We start from the raw sequence: 21,105 nt of genomic DNA, 5'->3' as shown, positions 1-21,105 counted from the left end.
TGAGCAGGGGGTTGGACTAGGTGACCTCCTGAGGTCCCTTCCAGCTCTGCTATTCTGTGAATCCCATGAATGCAAACAAACCTAAGATGGCACTTTTATTTCTGAAAACATCATCCCCCCGCACCAACGGAGGCACCATTAAGCTTCACTTTAAAACTCATATTTTGCCTCTCGTGCCAAGTGGTTTGCTCTAAGAAGTCCCTGACTGATGCGGGACGCAACTGCGAGGCTGCCAGCGCCTTTGCACCGTCCCCGCTCCCGCCGGGCCACAGCGCAGGGCGGGCGGGCTGCCTCTTTCCCTTCTCCCGCTCTGTCGGCAGAGGCGGCGATGGCGGAGTTGCAGGTGTGTGACTCACCCAGATCACGAGCTCTCCCCCACAGCAGCCTCTCGGCGGCGCTGGGGGAGGGGCGGCGGCCGCGGCCCAGGGTGGTGCAATGAGCGGGGTCTCGCGGAGGCGCGAGCCTGCAGCCCTTAGCCAGGCGCGGCCGGGAGCGGGATGACACCAGGGCCCCGCCGCGAGCCGGTGACACGCGCGTGCGGCCCGCTCTCGCTCCGCCGCCCCGTGCTGCGCTCTGCTCAGCACCATGGGCAACAGACGCAAACACACAGGGCCGCATCCCCAAAACGGAGAGACGCGCCGGGGAGACGGTCCCGCGTCGGGGAAGGGCGAAAACCCTGCGTAGACCGAGCAGACCAGAACAGTCCCGCTTGCCCCCCCCCCCATGTTTCCCCCGTTGACGATCTGGGCCCCCTGCTCTGCCCCTCGCTACCTTCCCCAATGTCCCTGTTAATGGCTTAGAAATGCTGGCAGGCCGCGGAGAGACTGCAAAGACGGAGACTCTGTTTCTGGCTGGCTGCGTGTTATTTTGTGTTGCAGCCCATGAGCCTCCCCTTGCACACGGAGTGGTTTAGCCCTGAAGCCTGTTTGTAGCAGTAGCGTGTGGCTCAAGCCATAGGACACAGAGCAAGGGGGGAGGACTAATTCTTAACGTATACTTGAAAGGGTTTGAAAGGCCGTATCTTCAGAGATGCAATGACGGGTGATAACTACGTATTTCCAGGTATATCGTCGTGTATTTCATGAACAGCCGTGTGCGAATACGATTTAATTAAGGTGCAGTCTCTCCTCCCTATTCTACAGGTGAGATGGTGCTGCCTAGAATGATGGAAGGTTCTCCCCGTGACATCACAATGCCCAATTTGCTACATCGTTGTTTGCATTTCATGAACAGCTGTGTCTCTGCAGCCTGGGAAACTGCCACAAGGAGAATTTAGAGCAGCGCCGAAGAACCTCAGACCGCTTCAGAATTTGCTGTGAACCACTATCTCTGATATCAAGGGCTTTGGAAGACACCTTAAATACATACAAATATATTTTATAATTAGAAACAACAGCATCAAAAGGGGAAACTTGAGACACCAAAAAAGACCAACAACATGAAGTTCCAGTACAAAGAAGATCATCCTTTTGAATACAGAAAAAAAGAAGGGGAGAAAATCAGAAAGAAATATCCAGACAGGGTCCCTGTGAGTGGAATATATAATTGTATCGTCGTGTAGTGTACTGATTGCTGCCCCCTGGGCTTGGCTTGCAGTGCTGATTATGTTTTGCAGACAATTTGTGTGGCCTTGGTTTTATCAAATGTTCTGTGGTTTATTTATTTAAAGGGGGAGGGGTGGGGAAGAGGATTTGGGTTTGTTGTTATTAGTATTTTTGTGTCCTGATCTGCTTGAAATCTGCTGTCTATTTTCTGATCTGTGTTTACATACCTGTATCTATTTATTATATTGTTATATACCAAGAACAATACCATTTGATTTGATATGTAAATAGGTGATAGGGTATATCTCTCTGTCCCCTTCCATCCATGATCTGCAGCGATTTAGCAGGGAAAAACGCTGCTCATCTTTTTTTATGATAGTCTGTGTGTATGTTGTTGCAGGGTGGGGAGGGAAGTTAACCATTTTATTTGCAAAAATGGTGGAAATCAATGTGAGTTAATCATATAACCTTCATGGAAAACTGGAGGGCCTGTATGATGTCATCAGAGATCTTCCTTTCATTTTATTTGTTTTATTTTCTTTTGGTCTGTCTTTTCAATACAACCTTACTCTGTTTTTGTCCTTGCATATAAGAGAAGATTGATAACAACCACTCAATCTTTTGACCTCTCATTTAATCTCTTTGTGGAAAAAAACATCACAGAGAAAACAAGGTCATGTTCTCCCAGCCTAGCTGTGCTTCCTCGTCCTGAAGTCCCTTTGGAGTGCTTATGGAAAACTTCTGTCTTTATGAAAATAATTAAGAAAGGGAAATGGACTAAACTCATTACATTTCTGCGGTCCCTTTTTATTAAATATTTTCAAAATCTTCTTTCTTTCCATCCCCACTGGAGATGTCTGTCCTAGATTTAGCATTCAGGGGTGATCTTCCAAAATAGTCTAGAATCCCCCGTGGATGCAAGAGGAAAGAAAAATCTTGCCACACATTTTTGCTGCAATTCAGCACCATTTTATTTCTTAGGCGAAGCCCCATGATTGGACTTGCAAGAGTTTATGCAAGTCAGAATCGAGGTAGTGCAGTGGCAGAGGTGTATGTGGATCACAGGACTGGAGTAGTAGGTGGGGGTTGTTGCTAGTCAGGAATGAGGTGCAGAGCCTTAGGCCTGGGATAATACAGGGTGCCACAGGTCAAGAGTGAGGTCAGGATCTGTGGTGGAGTCAGAGGACTAGTGTAGCAGGTTGTGCTGTGGGTAATGATGGATAAGTACTGCAAGAGCTATGTGGGGGCTGGAACAGAAATAGCAAGGGGTGAGGCAGGTCAGGCTCGAGATGCATTGGTTAATCTGTGGGGGGAGGCCATGACTAAAATAGCAAGGTATGCTGTGGGTTAGGGTGAACTGAAGGAGAAACTCTGTGTGCAGAGTTCCAGGACTGGAACAGCAGGAGGAAGTCCATCTGGCCACAGTGGAAAATACCATCCTCAAAATCATTGACAGAGCTGTGTAGGCAATAACTGAAGACACGAGGCAAGCTTCTTTGAATCATTTCTGTGTCTGCCTTTCCTGACAGCTAGATCCCTGATGATGGTGTCCCTTCAGCTGTTTACTCTGCAGTGCACCCAGTACATCTAAGCATTTTAGCTGAGACAAGCGTATTGGCACCTTCCCACGCTACAGCAACCACCACTCAGTGACAATCAGAAGATAATCTGCATTTGCCCTTTGGTTTTTCCTTTACCAGGTGTCTCTCCATCTTTCTGCAGACAGATTGTCAAACCTTTGGGATCAGAATCACAGCTGAGGGTGAGGGGTGGAGATAAAGTTCCAGGAACAGTGTGAATGGAGTATGGCTATTTTGTGAAGGTTTCAGGTCCCTGAGAATGGACACCTGGGAAATTTATTATTTAGACAAATTGGCTTCAACAGCTATTCAATCAACCAAACATCCCCACCCCATTCCTATCTCCTTGTAAATTGTAGTCTCTGTTAAAACTCTATTGGACCTCAACACTTTCCAGGATTTAGTAATCCCAGTACCATCCTTTCTTCCTCCCAAGCCCCACACTTCTTGTGACCTCTCCTTTCTTCCCCATCAAGGTAAAAATCATGCTGGGATTCACCCTCCTATCAAGAAGGTGATCTCATTGCTGCTTTCACAAGGTTCTCTTTGTCAGTGCCTTGGGAAATTGGAGGGAAGAAGGAAAAGTGCAACCCTAGCCCCACAGTCATTCACTCCTTTAGTCTTTCCCCCTGCAACTCTCCCCCTACCCCAGACACACACTACAGAGTTACATCCAGCAACACCACGAGGGGGACAAGTGGTTAAGGAGATGGAATGCTAAACCATCATTCTTCACATGCTGAATACACAACACAAGACCCCCAAACTATCCCCCATTCACAACATCCTCCTCACATCAACACATTTACAACATCCTTTATACGCTCCCCCCCAAGCTAACCCAAACCCACAAAGACATCCCACTCGCCACACACATGTGCAGTATCTTGGGGGAGGCAAGTCTCCAAACTTACAGAGATGCTAGGACGCACATTTTGAAAAACAGCCTGTGATTTCATGTACCAACATTAAGTGTGTGTCAGCTGGATTTTTTTTCAGAGCTGCTGGGGATCTATAACTCCCACTGATGTCAGCTGGAGCTGTGAGAGCTTAGCACCTCGGCAAATCAGGCTGTAGGTGTTTCACATTGGGTACTCAAAAACAGATGCCATTTTTGAAAATTTGGGCCTAGGTTTTTCTTGCTCTGACTTGTAAGAAAAGCACAGAAAATTCCATCTCTCATTCTAAGAAAATGAGTCCAGATGGCGTTGGGTGAATGGTTGCATCTTGAAGGTAAATGGCCTATCAATCTCTACTAGTCATGCTCAAAGTAAAAAATGAAATTGCTTGCCTCCGTGTTTCTCCAGAGAAATCAGATAGTGCCAGGGAAATTTCTGTCTAACTTTTGAATAGCTTCCCGGGCTCAGCAAAAAATTTCAAATGGAACGTTAAGTTTTCATGGAAGCTGCTCAAACCACCACATCTCTCTCTACTGTTTTGAGTACTAGTTGATTTGGGGTTAAATATTTGTCCAGTTGTACCTGTAAGTATTGCTTCCATCGTTCTGGACCTCTTTGTTTGACTTTGTCTACTTCTCTTTATATTCTTTTATGCAACATATACAGGTAATTAGCCTATGGAACTCATTGCCACAAAATATTATGATGGCCAAGAGCTTAGTAGGATTTAAAAAGTGGTTTGGACATTTATGTGGATAATTAGAATATCCACAGTTACATTAGGTCAGATAAAATAATTATAAGGAATGTAAACGCTATATATATAAACTAACAACTTAGTAATTGGGGTTACTAAGAAATTTCCTGTGGGGGCTGGCTATTCTGTTATGGGGTTTCTTGTGCTTTTCTCTGAAGCATGTGATAATGGCTACTGTTGGAGGCAAGATACGGAACTACTTGGACCATTAGTCTGATCTGATTTTGCAGTTCCTGTGATCCAACCTTGCAACTGTTTCTCCCTCCTCTGCTTTACTCTGTGACACTTACTATTCCAGTCCTGAGCTCCCCACACAGCTCTGCCACTGCCCCTCAATACTGTCCTGCAGCTCCCTGGCTTTTTGAGTGTTGGTCCCCAGCAGAGTTTGAGAGAATTTCCATGGGCCTGTAAGAACCGTCTCTCTTAAGGGACCACTTATTTTTCCAGTAATACTTTTTGGTCTGCTCTCTTCGGTGATTCTCATGTCCTATTTCTCCCTCTCCAGGTTATTGTGGAGAAGGCACCCAAAGCAAGAGTACCTGACCTGGACAAGAGGAAGTACCTTGTGCCTTCTGACCTCACAGGTAACAAACCCTGCCTCCTTTCTTCCTGCATTCCAGTGAGGAAGTACCCAGGAATTCTTTGCACTGATATCATCATAATGAGAATATGCTTTGATGGGAGGATGGGGAGACCCAAGTAGGCAGTGTAGACACTGGTTGGAACCAGGGAACTAGGAATAAGTCCAACCAGTGGTTGGAATCAGGGAACTAGGAATAAGGACTCCTGGATTCTAGTCTTAGTTCTGCTGTGGACTTGCCATATGACCTTGGACAAGCCACTTAACCTCTCTGGAACGTAATTTCCCATCTGTACTTATTGCACAAATCTATCTCACAAGGGGGATTGTGGAGCTTAATTAGTGTTTGTAAAGTACTTTGAGCTCTTCTAATGAATGGCTCTATTACACTGTGTAAACACTGTGTGACCACTGCCTTTTATTATAGTGAGAATGGTTTAGCTGTGTATCATAGCCCTCAATACAGCTAATAGCCAGTGGCCATTCTCCTTTAGCTCAAGTGGTTAGGGCCTACGTCTTTGGAGCAGGAGGATGTGAATTCGCTATATACTCCCACCATGAAATTCTGAGTGGCCATGGTATGTAGCGCAGTGACAGTCGTGAAGCTCCATTTCCAAATGGCCGTGAGTTTGTCACTGTATGATTAAGTCTGATTCTATCTGGGGACATGAACAAATGAAACATTTATAAATTAATTAAAGGAAATACATTTTTCCTGTAGTATATAATTAACTGCAGAACTCGTTCCCATGGAATACGGTTCAGACAAATACTTAGTGAGGATAGAGTGTGTTTTATGAATAAGAATAGCATCTGCAGTGACAATCACTAAAGTAAAATTTTCAAGGGCCTTCAAGCTTCAAGATTTAAAGTGTCAGTTGATCATATGGTGGTTAGGAATCCTCGTGTCTCCCTTTACTAAAGCACTTCATGCTAGAATGAAGTGAGGGTGCTGTCAGAGTCTGGATATGGGACTAGAGTGTCCAGTGGTCTGAATCAGTATGGTGGAAAATGAGACACTGGTCTAGTCAGGACATTGGCCAGCTCTGGTAGTCAGGTGATGGGACATTGGACTGGTGGTAGGTAGTGACCCTGAAGTTCCTGTTTTCTTTCCTGCGTTGCCCATTTTTCCCTAGTCTGTACATAACACTTGTGGTCTCTTCTTACAGTGAAACTGAGAGTGACCTGAGCCCCAAATCAAATCCCAGGTCCCAATGCATTTGTATTGTGGTGGGGAGGGTCAGAGTTCCAGCCTGGATCCAAATTTCGTTTCAGACCTTTGTGTCTTTAACAGCTTGAACCAAAATCCCAAACTTAAATGACCGTGAACTTTGAGAAAGTTCAGGTGAAGATCTGAACTTTGCATTGGAGGGCCAATCTCTAGCATGAACTTCTCATTCTTGTTAATACTATATCATTGTTTAGGGTTTCTTCTTCCAAAGGTGTTGAGCAGACTGTGGGGAGGGAGGGGCACATTTCAGGGCAAAAAGGTGTTGGGCGCCTCAGAAGTGCAACTGTCTAAAAAATTGCCCTTTCTCCTCTGCAGATATACTGCAGGTCTCCACACAATCCCACCACAATTTTGTGTGATCATGTTATCTTAAGAGATGTCTGGGACTGGAATAGCAGGGGGGCTTGTGGGACCGGACTGAGGGGCACAGGACTAGAATAGCAAAGGGCTGCAGGGCAGCATTGCGGGTAGCTGATAGAGCTGGGGTTTAGGGCCAGAAGAGCAGGAGATATACAAGTCAATGTCTGGTTGCATTTGCAGAAGTTTGTGTCTATCAAGCATTCTCTTGACTTTCACTCTCTGATCCCTGTATCAATCACGTTCCATCCTCCACTGTTTCCCTTCCCTTCCTGTCCCTCTTCAGTTGGCCAGTTCTACTTCTTAATTCGAAAGCGGATCCACTTGAGGCCAGAGGATGCCCTATTCTTCTTTGTCAATAACACCATCCCTCCCACCAGTGCTACCATGGGTCAGCTGTATGAGGTAAGCCCAGCCCATCTCCTTGTTCTATCGCTATAGTGGCCTGAACAACTCATACCCTAAAATAATGTTACATATGGGAACTCCTCACTCTGTAGAGCTAAGCACTGCATGACTGATGATTCCTACTGGACATTAGCTCCCCCTTGAATGGAACTCTCCACTCTTGCTTGAATTCCACCAGCCCTCTTTGGAATGTTGCATTCTGTGGTTAGACCAAAGGGCATGGGGAATTTGGCAGAGGAAACAGGAATTTTAATAATTAATTTAATGCTTGCTTAATTTATTTTCCTTTGGTAATGTAAGGGTGTTAGATTAGGAGTCAGAGATTCCCGGCAGGTCCACATTTTTGTGTTACAATCCCATTCCTTCCAAGACAGATCCTGGGAGGAAATGTTGGTCTAGTGATTAGAGCACAGGACGGGGAGTCAGGCCTCCCCTGTTCTATTCAGTGATGTGCTGCTAACATTTTAATAAGGCTACCACACATACATTTGTCTTTTGCCTGCGCTAAGTCCTGTTTCCCAGAAGGTGTGTTGGTTCATAGCTCAGATGAGTAGATGAGTGACTGGAGAACCTATTCATTTGCTTTCCTGTTTAAACAAAGACATTTTCTCTTAGCCAGGAAGAGGAACCACACCAGTGGGCAAACAAACATAATAAGTGCATATGCTGAAAAATACACTGAGTTTGACAGCACACTGCAGGGACCAGCATGTGTAATTTCAAATCTGTATATGAAGACCGCATAGGGAGTCTGAGGATCACCTTCCAGTAATCACTTTTTGAGAACACCTGATAATTGGTGCCATCTGGTCCATTCTAGAGGCCAATAATTTGCCCTTTGGAAAAACTTTTATGAGCCCAAGGAACATTGTCTCTGGCCGGGCTGCTTTACAGCTTTCTGAGATGGGGTGACTCCATCAAAAGCAGGAGAATCTCCTCCATCTTCCCTTCGCTGTAATAATGGCATTTTTTAAAAGGGCTTCCTCAGACTGCCCTGAGTACAATCATTATCCATCAGTAACCCTGGAGGGATTTTTTTTTTTTTTTTTAATGAAGGTGATAGAAGATAAAGACACCGAGGCTACTCTGCTATTTTTAGCCTTGGAGTACCAGCCCTGCAACCCTGAGTCAGTTAGCCCAGACTCTGAGGCTCTCTGCTGCGGGGTTTGTTTTGTTTTGTTTTCCAGTGTAGATTTAGTGCCACATTCCTCCAGCTCCCTTCCCACAACCTCTCAATGGCATGCAAATGGAAGGATCCATTTCTATTATTTCACAAGCATCTGGGGCAAAACCATTTCTCTGTATGGATCAGAAACATCCACAAAGAAACCTTACTGTTCTGTACTCAGGCACGTCCAGGGTTCTCTGTGGAGGAAGGAAATAAGGCCCAGGGGGAGAGAGAGAGAGACAGTGACAGAGAAATGCTCTTTCCTTTTGCTGTTACAATGGACCCTGGTTGGGGACGTTCCCAGATAGTGAGTGTGTCTCACCCTTTCTTCCTTTCTCCCCTCCCACTCCCAGGATAACCACGAGGAGGACTATTTTCTCTATGTGGCCTACAGCGATGAGAGTGTCTACGGCAAGTGAGCACTGGTCTCCGGGCGCACAGGCATAATGGACTGACAGGAATGGTGGGGGGAGGGGGAAATCCACATCGGAGAGGAGGAAGATTGAGGAGAGAGAGAACTGGAAAAGAACCACATATACAATGCCATCATTTTCACACATTTGATTATTATTATTACTGTTATTGTTACTTTTACAGCGGGATGGAGGGAGGAGGGGGGAGACGTGGCTTGATGGAGTGATCTGACTGGCTGACAGAAGGTTCTGAGCTGTATGACTGGGAGGTTCCCCTTGTAGCGTTCTGCCCCCTGCCAGGTATGGGAATTCTGTTAGCGAGTAACAGGGCCTTGGTAGGCAAGCCAGACTCTCACACCTTCCAGGTAGTAGCTGGGGAGGGAGGGAAGGACTGCTGGGTGGCAGTAATGTGTGTGCACGTTCTCTGGATGTGGGAGTGAGTATACTGTACTGTCCCTCTCATGCTTATCTTCACCATCTAGCATGGGCATTCAAGTGTGCCATGTGCTTTGGTGCTCTGCGTGCCCATATGAAGTCCCTATGCCGGGCATCCTCATTTTAGTTGGTGCCCACAAATAGTTCCCCTACTTCTCCGTTAACCTTACCTTCACCAAGGGTTGGGAATTACCCAGGCTGAGATAAGGGAGGTGAGATTTTTTAATTTATTTTAAACTGCATTCAAGTGCTCGATCAAACATGTTGAGACCAACTCCTTCTGCCCCTTCTGTTGCAGCCCAGCCTGGTACATAAACCCTTTGGATTTAGTCTTCCCCTCCATGTCACATTTATAGATCTTGCGTGCCCTTTAAGAGCAGAGTATTTCATGGCCCTGCACACATTCTAACCTGGGTTCCTGTTGTTGGGCAATTCTACCATACTGTGGCCAAACAGTGGTAATTATTGGCGGGGGGGGGGGGGGGGAGAAAGAGGTGTAGTCTGAACAACATAAGGACAGATACTTTAGATATATGTATTTTTTTCTGAGCCAGTGTTGTCCTTACAAAAGTACCGAGAGATCTCATCCCATGCAGGACTTAAGCTGTGAGGCCAAAGCAGTGCCTTCTGAGTTGCACAAACAGTGGATGTTCCTAGAACTGCCATTAGTCAAATTGGGGGTTCGGGAGGGAGTTGAATTTTGGGGAAGCTTTATGTTGGAATTTGAGCAATAATAAAATAATTGAATTTAATTACTGTAAACATTCCTCCATTGATGGGGGTTGGAGGGAGGGACCTAGAGGTGGGGAGAAGACCAGAAGGAGGGGAAGAACAGACAGACCCCAGATGAAGTGCAGGAGACATAGAATATCAGGGTTGGAAGGGACCTCAGGAGGTCATCTAGTCCAACCCCCTGCTCAAAGCAGGACCAATCCCCCATTTTTTTTCCCCAGATCCCTAAATGGCCCCCTCCAGGATTGAACTCATAAGCCTGGGTTTAGCAGGCCAATGCTCAAACCATTGAGCTATCAGTCTCCTTTGATAAGTACTCTCTTTTCATATGATGATTCTACCCCAACTCCCTATATTTTCCTGGGGAGGTGACAATGGGGGCTGAAAAATCTGGGTTAGCACTTCACTGGAGCAGAGAAATAAACAAGCAGCTAACCTCTGGTGATGTGTGTGAAATTTGTCCTAAGATTTCTCTAACTTTTTGAACTGTTGTTCCACTAAAATGGATAGGAATAGAAAGAGCATGTTGTGGATCAGGATTGAGGGACATTGGCAGAGCGGTGTGGGAAGCCCTGGACTGGAAAAGCAGGGTGGGCTGCAGGACAGGATTGAGGGGCATTGGCAGGAGGTACTGCAGTGAGGACTGAGACACATTACTTTAGAAAGGGGAACAAGAGGAGAAACATATAGATAAGCATTCCCTACTTGCATCCTGAATTCAGGTTTGCTCTTCCATTGCACACCTCATGGGATAGTCCTCCTGGGATGATCGCACACTCAAAATACCATTATAGATCACTTGGGTATTGCCTAGGATGTCATGACATAATTCTCCCCCAGCCCTCTTCCCTCCACTCCTCTCTGTTTATTGGGGTATTTCCTTATCCTTTGGTTGGAAATCCATGTTGGCCTTTCATTTCACAAGCTCTGAATGTTCTGAAGGTTAGAAAAATCCCTTTGGGTGAAGGCATGCTGGGGGCAGCGGCGGCCATTGCACTTCTCTCCCCCAGTCTTGTGCTTGCTCACACACTTACCTCTACACGTGTGTTCTCTCGCACTCTCGCATGCTCTTGCTCGTGCATGCCCAGGGGGAGACAGCTGCAACCTGGGGTGTTTGATTTGGTGTCCATACCTCCCCCTCGCACCGTGATGTTTGTGGGAATAATTCTGGCCATTTGTTACATGTGGGGTTTTATGTTGGGGTTAGTTTGTTTAGGTTATTTTAACTGGATTGTGGCATTTACCTCTGTTTTCGCTATAGTCTAATATTGTAAAAGGCAATGACGATAATTTTTTTCTGTGTCAGTTACTCTAACCAGCTGCAGGTTCTTGTAAAATAAAGTTCATATTGTATGGGCTAAATCAACCGATCAATAAAGACACATTTGAAAATCAGGCTTGCTCTGGGCTGGATATTAAATGCAGTTGGCTGTAATATTTTTGTTTGTCACTGAAAATGGCACTGCCTCCCACTGGACAGGATATACCAGAGTAATAAATCATTACTTCCCTTTCATAACATACCAGAGTTCCCTTCACGTGTTGTGTGTGTGTGTGAGAGAGAGGGACAGTGAGTGTATCCCATCCCTTCTGGATGATACATAGATCATCATATTCATATCTGTCTCCCCACCTAGCTGTTCACTATGGCATAACTATGACTCATTAAGGACTAAGCAGTGTGTGAGGACTTTGAAGAGTGGTATGTGCTGGGCCATTCCCTACTACTTGGAGTGTAGTAAGCAAATCAAGCAACAGTGAGCAGGGGAGCGCTCTGCAAATACACCACAGACTGGGATTTGTGGTAGGCTGAGGCAGAGGCTTCAGCCTTCCCAAAGAATGGTAGAGACAGTGGTGGGCTAGGGCCTACTCTTTGCCTTGCCATGCAAATATGGACCTGCAGTGGTGGTAGCCAGGGCCTCTCTTCTTCCCTGCCTGCCAAGTGTATGGAGTAGTGGTGAGCCAGGAAGGAAGGAGGCACAATGGAAGGTTGGGACTGTGGGGCTCCTTGTTCATTATCACTCAATAACTGCATCAAACCTGCTCAGTGGAGGGTGGTGAAGCAGTGGAATGGGTTACCTAGGGAGGTGGTGGAATCTCCATCCTTAGAGGTTTTTAAGTCCCGGCTTGACAAAGCCCTGGCTGGGATGATTTAGTTGGGGACTGGTCCTGCTTTGAGCAGGGGATTGGAATAGATGACCTCCTGAGGTCTCTTTCAACCCTCATTTTCTATGATTCAATGAGTTCGCAAGTAAAAAGGTTATGTTTTAACTGCTGGCCCTGACTCAGCCTGGGATCTGAGAATGAAACTGGACTGTTTCCATTTTGAACATCACCACTAATAAAGATTCTCCCTGCCAAACTAGGGTCTTGGTGACACCTGTGCATCTCCACAATCAGCAGTGGGTTTGCACAGATATAACTGATAGGAACTTAGTAAACAATTGTGTTGGTGATGCACAGGAAGGAATAGGCTCTTGGCCACAGATCCTCAGAGGTATGTAGGTGCCTAACTCCCATTATTTCAATAGGAATTAGGCACCTAAATACCTTTGAGGATCAGAGCCGTGCCTCTGGGCTGTGCTGACTTTACAGGGCCAACAGGAAGAGAATAAAAACTTATTCTGGTCACTAAGGTCTGCAGCTATGATATACATACAGGCAGCTGGGCTGCTGTGTAAGAAGGGGCCAATTTTATGTCATTTTCAGAGTGGAAACATAGACCAAGGTTTAGCTTTTACTTTTTGTCATGATGTCTTTTGAGACTGGAAACAATTCTTCTTCCTCCATAATGTAAACAAAGGGCCCATCTGGAATACAATGGTTGTTATGCTAGTGTCCCCTATTATGATTAAACACATAATTCCATCTTGTGGTATAAATGGGATTTGATCATGACTCTGGACAGAGAACAGCTGCAGTAGGTTCAGGGACAGTTAAAATAGAGTTAGGTCTTGCTCACTCAGTTAGCTGGACTCATAGACTATCAGGGTTGGAAGGGACCTCAGGAGATCATCTAGCCTAACCCCCTGCTCAAAGCAGGGCCAATCCCCATTTTTTTCCCCAGATCCCTAAGTGGCCCCCTCTAGGATTGAACTCACAACCCTGGGTTTAGCAGGCCAATGCTCAAACCCCTGAGCTATCCCTCCTGAGCTATCAGTGCAGTTCTGAACTGTGTGGTAACTGGGTTCACTGGCAAAGCTGTTGTTATGGCCCCACATTTTGTCTCCAAGCACACCTGTATTTTTCTAACCAGTTTGCAACACACTCCTCTGACACGGTTAAAACAGAAAAAGGGGAGAGGTGTTGTGGTACACACAGCATCTTTTTCGCAACATAACCATGTGTCGGTGATGTTTGTGTGTCTGTCCCTGTCCCACTTTCTGTTTGCATTAGTGAAATCTGGTCAAGGCCATAGCATAGATGTATCGAGAAAGAAAGAAAGAAAGATGCAAAATGGACACCTTTGAGAAACCTGATTTACTTCATAAATATGTCAAATCTCATCCTGTGCATGGGTACTGGACTTTGGGAACACTTGTCTACCATATCATGCCAATAGATTTATTGAAATTGGCTTGGAGAGAGAGAGATCCAAAGGAAGCTGAGGACCCTTCTGGTTAAGAGAGGTTGGATAATTAACAAGCTGCTTTGGCTCATATAGCTGCACCTGGGACCCTTTTCTCATGGGGTCAGTGCTTCATTTCAAACAGACAAAGAGGTGGACTAGCGGGGAAAGGCCAACATGGAGCCAAGGGAAATTAAAATTGTGTCAGGGCTGATAGCTGCTACCTCCCCACCTGGTCCCACTGTGAATAGAATCCGGTCAACACAGCAGCTTCTCAACTATGTTAAGGAAATTGACAGCATTTTAGTTTAAATACAATTTAAACAAAAAGAAAATTACACATTTTGTGTACTGAGAAAATGAAAAGGTTCTGACTCCTGAAAGGGTGCATCCGGTGTAAATCTCCCATGCATTCAGGTTGTGGTGGGACTGTAATAGTCCTTCCTCCCTGGATAAATCACAAACTAGGATGGATCTTCTCTCTGATGGGGAGACACCTGCAGGACTGACACCGGTAAAGCATGAGTGAGTGTGAGGGATCATGGGATTGCAGCATCTTTCTTTGTGTTGTCAACTCTTGTGATTTTATCCCAAGTCTCATGATATTTGATGTTTTGCTTAAAGTGTATGGAGTCCTGTTATTTCATAAGAGCTGCAGATTTCACTGAAAAAGGTAAGTTTCTAGCCCTCATGACTTCAAAGAAAAGCTTGAAAATATGAAGTGAATGCACCTTATAAGGCTCTGAAACCAGAAGGCAAATATTTATTATTTTTTTTAAATCTCATGTTTATTAAGACAATCTTATGATTTCTTGCAGGCCTGACTCATGACTTTTTAACTCCGCAATACGCTTGTCCCAGGAATTTCAAAGCTCCTGGAAGCACTCAGACATACTTACGAGAATAAATTCATTTAAGTTTTGCAGAACTGGCGATTTCCAGGTGAATGACCTCTGGAGCATAGGAGCCTGGTTCTCTCCCCACCATTGCACCTTGGATGGTTATTTACAGCTGTGCAAAGTGGGTGTAAAAATGCTACCACCAGTGTATGTGAATGAGTGGAGCATTCTGATTTTGTAGCACTTTACACATAAGAACATAAGAACAGCCATACTTGGTCAGACCAATGGTCCATCTAGCCCAGTATCCTGTCTTCCAACAGTGGCCAATGCCAGGTGCTTCAGAGGGAATGAACAGAACAGGCAATCGTCAAGTGATCCATCCCCTGGCATCCACTCCTAGCTATTGGCAAACAGAGACTAGGGACACTCAGAGCAGGATGTTGCATCCCTGCCCATCCTGGTTAATAGCCATTGATGGACCTATCCTCCATGAACTTATCTAGTTCTTTTCTGAACCCTTTGTTTTGGCCTTCACAACATCCCTTGGCAATGAGTTCCACAGGTTGACTGTGCCTTGTGTGAAGAACTTCTTCCTTTTGTTTGGTTTAAACCTGCTGCCTATTAATTTCCTAAATTGCATGGGTATAAATAACCATCCAAGGTACAGGCATCCCTAATCTGGAGATGGATGTATTACTACAACCAGAGAAGCTGAAGGGCTTTGGGCTATTGTATCCAGCAATTACTAGCTTGGCCTACCTTCCCTTTCTGCCATAAGCTCTCCACAATCCACTGGACAAGCATTCTAAACTTAAATTACTTTTCTGAAGTTGGAAAACTTGCCCAGTTCTGTACTGGCAGTCCCCCTGTAGCCCAATTACCTCATGGTGATAAATCCTGCCTACTCCCCTAGATAAGTGCTCCCATACTACCCTCCTTGATCTACTGCCAATACCCTCCTCTTATATTCAACCTGCCTTCCCACAGCTAGAGCACTCCTTTACCCCTCCTCCCCCCGTTCTCCTCTGACATTGCTTGGCTCCATGGGACAAGAGCCAGTGTCAGTGACGACTAAGGTAGTGAAGACGGATCTCTGTGAGCTGACAGAGGTGTAACTTTTGTAACATGTGACTGGGGCAAGGGCATGCAGATCAGTTCCTCACTATCAGGGCTGTGTTTCCCACCTTTAGTACACAGGAGATCTTGCCTCATCTCCATTCTCCCCACTGTCATCACAGCACATAATGTCCCCATGCAACTTGTCTCTCGGCTGCCAGGGCATCCACCAAATCTTTGTGCATTCCCCCTTGCAGTCCTTTTCCCTGCTGCCGGAAGCCTTCCTGGATTGATCCCCTCAGCCATACCCTCCAGCTTCTGCTGCCAGTTGGGCTAGGAAGGTATATATGCCCAGAGGACCACAAAGGGAATGGTCAGGCAGGTGAGAGGCATTGTGAATGATTGGATTGGAGAATTTTCCAAGGCAGTTTGGAGGAGAATCAGAAAGTGTCATCTCCCTCCACCATGCAAGCCCTCAACCCACTTCCATCAACAAACCCATTTTAGAGGGTCAGCATGGAGAGGAGATTTATCCTCTGACTCTTCTCTCTGGTTATTTCTCTAGCTGGTGTTTGCTTGACTGAGGGTAAGGATGTGCAACAGGACTTCTGGGGACCAGCACGCCTCAGAGAGGTTTTTTTTCCATTTGGTGTTGCTGCCTCCCCTGCCCTCCTGTTGTCTCCCTGAGGAGGTGACAGAAGGTTCCATGATGTGCTGCCATTCAGCAGCCTGGAGCAGCAGCACCTGCCTCCTTTCCCACGGGAAGTGGGGTTTCATTGCCAGCAGAGCAGGATGCAGGGCTGTGGGGAGTGAGTGGAAGTAAAAAATAAACACACCACATCAGTCATACGCCCACTCACACACCACACTGACCACATCAGACATACACACATTCCCCACACCAGCCATGCAGTCATTCACACACCACACTCACCACATCAACCATATGCACATTACCCACACACCTCATAAAATATACACACATTCATATGCCACACTCACCTACGCACACCCTACATCAAACACATACATTCACACAGCACACTCACCACAGCAAAGAAACTCACTGGGACCATTCACACACAGCACAGGTAAATGTATAACTGCAGTAGAGGAGGCAATACACCAAAGCAGCACCCACCGCACACATTTAGCACAAGGGAAATGAAAGGGAAGGAAATTCACTATACACACAGAGAGCACAACACCCACAAACAAAGCAGAGAATAGTCTAGGGAAGTGAATAATGGTGAGAAAGCAAAGGAGGAAACACGCACACAACACAGCAAAGCACACCACACACCTGCATAACCAGGGGCATGTGCAGACACTTTACTTTGACCCCTTTTGGGGGATCATGTTCTGTGTCCCCTGCCACCCCACTGGCAGGAGCTCGCTCACCCTACCTCCCCCGCACCCCGGAAGGAGCTCGCTCTTCCCTGACTCCCCCATCCCTATCCCTCCGCAGCCCCAGGGCCGGGAGGAGCAGCTCACCCACCCCACTGCAGACCCAACCCAGGGCTGGAGTAGTTCTGTGCTCCCAACAATTATTGGGGGGGGGCGGGGCTGTGCCCCTGCTTGCCCTCCCCCCTTGTGCATGGACATGCAGAAGCCTCCTCACGCAGTTTAAGGGACTCTGCAGAAGTGTAAACAGTAGGGAAAGAAGAAGGGAAAAAACCTCCACACTAGGGATGTAAATAATGTTTAAAAAGTTAACCATTTAAACCATTACAATTCTATCCTTTAAATGGTTAATCGATTAAAGGGAGAGGGGCTGGGGTTGCTCTGGCCAGCAAGGCAGAGGCTGGGTCTGGGGGCCGCCAGCACGGTTGGAGTCCACACTGACGCGGACGGGGCCCAGCTGGCGTGGCTGGGGCTCGGACTGGGGTCTGGCCAACACATCCAGCCAATGCGGTTTGGGGTCCAGCGTGATGTGGGAGCCAGGGCTGGGATTTGGCTAGCACAGTGCGGCCAGGGGTTAATGGTTAAGGTCTGTTAACATTTTACATCCCTAGCTATGCCACACTCAAATCCACACAAATACCAACTCCCATGAAGAAAAAGGGGCTGCTGGGGAATGGGAACCAGCCAGGAAACACAGGGGAAGTAAATACACAACACACACTCACTGAATAGACGTGGATTCAGGAAAGATCGAGAATAGGTGGGTGAAAGGAACACAGCATGCTCACAAGAAGGTACCTGCCTTACGACACACAGGCATACACATATCCTCCTCTTGCTTACAGAGAGTGTATAACAAATGAAAGAATCATGGGGCCAGGGAGAGCAAGCAAACAAGCATGAGAATGATTCTGTGACCTGGTGGTGGGAACACTCCCTTCAGAAGTGGGAGATCCAGGATCCTGTTCCCAGGACTCTCTTATTTATTATCCAAAGGGAAACAGCTTTAACAGGAGAGACTGAGGGACTCCCACATCCGACTGTCCCATAGCCCAGTGGTTAGGCCACTCCCCTAAGAGTAGCAAGTCACTGTTTAACCCTTTCTCCCCCTCAGGTGCAGGAGGAACTTGAACCAGGGGTGTCCTGCATCCCATGTGAGTGCCCTAACCAGGGGTGAAAGTAAAATGGAACTCTTACCGATATGGGGGCTGGCTCTGCCCCCCCAGGAAGGGGCGAGGCCTTGTGTGGAAGGGGCGGGGCTGGGGGGGGCAGCATCCCCTAGCCAGCCCATCTGCACTGCCTGGCCCGCACCACCTGGGGCTCCAGCAGCGATTTAAAGGGCCGAGGGCTCTGGCCACTGCTGCGGTAGTGGCAGTGGCGGCCAGAGTCCCGGGCCCTTTTAAATCACCGGCCTCGGGGCAGCTGCTCCTTTCTGCCCCACCACTCCCATTGGTGGCCTGGGGGGAGGGACGACGACGACTTTAAGCAGGGTCCTTTGATGTGGCAGAGCTTTAACGTCGCTGCCCCTTTTGCACTTCCCCATTGGCGGCCCTGCTGCTAGAGACCCGGCAGGGCCGCTGACATGGGGCGCAAAAGGGGCAGCGATGTTAAAGCTCTGCCACGGCAGTGCTTTAAAGTCAGCTGTATGGGCCAGTTCCAGGGGCACTTTTTTATTGATACACTATAGCGGCCCGTACCGCCTTACTTTCACCCCTGGCCCTAACTATCAGGCTAAAGATTATGAGGGAAGTCTGCCTAACTCACCTGCAGCACCTGATCCGGTAAGCACGTTCAGACCTTGCCTACCAGGCCTGGCAGGTGAGTTAGGCAGAGCAACACCTATCTTCCCCCAGGCTAAGCATTGTCCTGAGGCTCAGGCACCCACACACATGCTGTGCACATGCTGAGAAGCAGAAACACAGGTACCTAGGGAACTTTTACTGCAAAACTTTAAGTGCTGAGAGACATCTGAGCAGGGTTTCTGTGACTTAGGCACCTAAGTCCTTTTGTGAATCTAGCCCTAAGTGCCAAGGTCTGTGGCAGAGCAGGGACTTGAAGTAGATCTCCCAAGTCGCAGGCTAATATCCTAACCCCTTCACCATCCTTCCCCTCCCCACCTTGTGTTCTCAGGCCAGGTGCTCAGTGTGACCCAAGAACGGGGCTAAAGGAATGTCCTGATTTTGGTATGTACATTCTGGTTCACCAAAAGAATGTCATGGGAGGTCTCAAATTAAAGCTGGGGTCACACTTGTCATTGATATCATTGTGAGATGTATGTACAGTTTCTATGTAAGGAGCTATGTATACATACTGAAAGAATGTTTCAAAGACTGTATCAAAGCAGAGTTGACAAATGGGTTTTCTGTCAGGCTAGGAATATTTATTCACATATCTCTCTGTTGAAATATAAATTAAGCATTGTCTCATCCACAATGGGCCCCCCCCACCACCACTTGTCTAAGCAAAATGCAGATGAAGGACACAATGGAGGAAGAGAACCTTATCTTGAGATACACTTAAAAGGTTTGCTGGACTATATTTGGGGAACAAAGACGACACTCTGTCATCCTGCATGTAGGAAGTAAGTAGGCAGTGTGTTTACATTCATGAAAACAGGATCCCAACCAGTTTAAGCTAGAAATGCTGCAGAAGACTGTGGGTGAGATAAGACTTCTTCAGACAGGAGGTTAGCCTGTTAGATTAAATTTAGTCTCTAGAAACCGTGTTGTGGTTTTGTTTTATGGTAACCTTTTGTTTCCACTATCCTTACTCACTATGTCTTGAATCTTTGGTAATAAACTTATTCTTTTCTTCACTCTAAGTATATCTCAGTTCTGTGGTATTAAGCCAGGTGCTGATCCTGAGTTGAATCATTCAAGCTGGTGTGTACAATTTTCCCTTGGGGACAGCAGATCTGGTATTTCTGTGAGCATTCAATGGATAAAGGACTGGACACTATAGGGGAATGCTTCAAAGGAGCTTGAGGACTGGGATAAACTTATTGTTAACCTGCAAGGCAAAGTAAGGGCTGGCATAGCCCAGAAGAGCGTGATAGTGTAGTGCACAGACCTGGCATCCAGTTAAGCACAAGCAAATCTCCCTCACACTGGAGGCAGTGGATAGAAGATGACTCACAGACCCCAAGAACTGTCACACTCAGATATTGCAATAATGAGCTGGGTATAAATACCTAAATAAACAGATCGACAAGATTAGATCAAGGGATTATGCACCAATAATTAAATGTACCAAGCTGAGGTCCATGCAATGAGTACAGCAGAATTAACCAAACCCAGAAAAACAAAAGTCAAGTTTCACTGTAACTTTTAAAAATGTATTTTCTAAACGATGAATAAAACAACAATACAAAGCAGGCTGTATTTTTTCACTACAAAAATCTTGCATTTTTATATAAATACAGTAAATAAAACCAACTGAGATACAGCAGGAGAAATCCTTGTAAAAGATTTTTCTAAAAAAAATCTTTGGATAATGGAGTGTGAGCCCAATTTTAAGACATTTACAGTTTCAGTGTCCAGATGCAAGGTCTGGACATTTCAGGCCTGAGTTACCCCTGCACTATTCCAGTTCTGCATCAGTGTAAATTCATTGGACTGATGCAATGGTGAATCTGGCCTTTCACATTTATGTTTTTCTACTTTACACTTCTATGGCACCATTTATGTGAAAAGCACTTCACAAATATTGATAAATTAGCCTCACAACACTCCTGTGAGGTAGGTGAATATTAGCAGCCCCATTTTACTGATGGGGAAACTGAGGCACAAAAAGGTGATGTGACTTGCCCAAGGCCACACAGTGAGGCAATGGCAGAGCCAGAAATAGAACCCAGACTAGTCTGACTCCTAGAACTCCATTCTAATCACAAGACTACACTCTCTTGTGGGATACATCTACAGAGCATTTTAGAGACAGCAGGAGCAAGTCTCTCGTACCAGCCTGACAGACCCGGAATCATGCTAGTGCTTTAAAAATAGTTGTATAGACAGTGCTTCGATGTTGCGGTTCGGTTTGGACCAAGGCTCTGAAGTCCACCTCATTCCCTAGACTTCAGAACTCAAGCTCCTGCCGAGCCACAACTTCAAAGCATTGTCTATACAGCTATCTTCA

The 21,105-nt window shown here is 46.4% G+C and overlaps 1 protein-coding gene across 1 annotated transcript; it reads left to right on the top strand.

Annotated features, from left to right (window-relative positions):
- Positions 1-213: 213 nt before the first annotated feature.
- Positions 214-9,017, top strand: GABARAPL1 (GABA type A receptor associated protein like 1). Its single transcript, XM_074934844.1, has 5 exons — positions 214-343; positions 1,143-1,528; positions 5,286-5,364; positions 7,235-7,353; positions 8,878-9,017. Exons 2-5 carry the CDS (start codon positions 1,439-1,441, stop codon positions 8,941-8,943), a joined length of 354 nt encoding a protein of 117 aa, XP_074790945.1. The 5' UTR covers positions 214-343; positions 1,143-1,438; the 3' UTR covers positions 8,944-9,017.
- Positions 9,018-21,105: the final 12,088 nt, after the last annotated feature.

Source organism: Natator depressus, chromosome 1 (assembly GCF_965152275.1).
Source record: "Natator depressus isolate rNatDep1 chromosome 1, rNatDep2.hap1, whole genome shotgun sequence".
Lineage (NCBI taxonomy): Eukaryota > Metazoa > Chordata > Testudines > Cheloniidae > Natator > Natator depressus.
This window is presented reverse-complemented; position numbering and strand designations above follow the sequence as displayed.

Bases quoted from the DNA above. Each gene is read 5' to 3' on its own strand.
- GABARAPL1 (XM_074934844.1), top strand. From the start codon at position 1,439: ATGAAGTTCCAGTACAAAGAAGATCATCCTTTTGAATACAGAAAAAAA. The intron at 5,365-7,234 runs GTAACAAACCCT...GTCCCTCTTCAG, and splicing joins TGTGCCTTCTGACCTCACAG to TTGGCCAGTTCTACTTCTTA. The intron at 7,354-8,877 runs GTAAGCCCAGCC...TCCCACTCCCAG, and splicing joins CCATGGGTCAGCTGTATGAG to GATAACCACGAGGAGGACTA.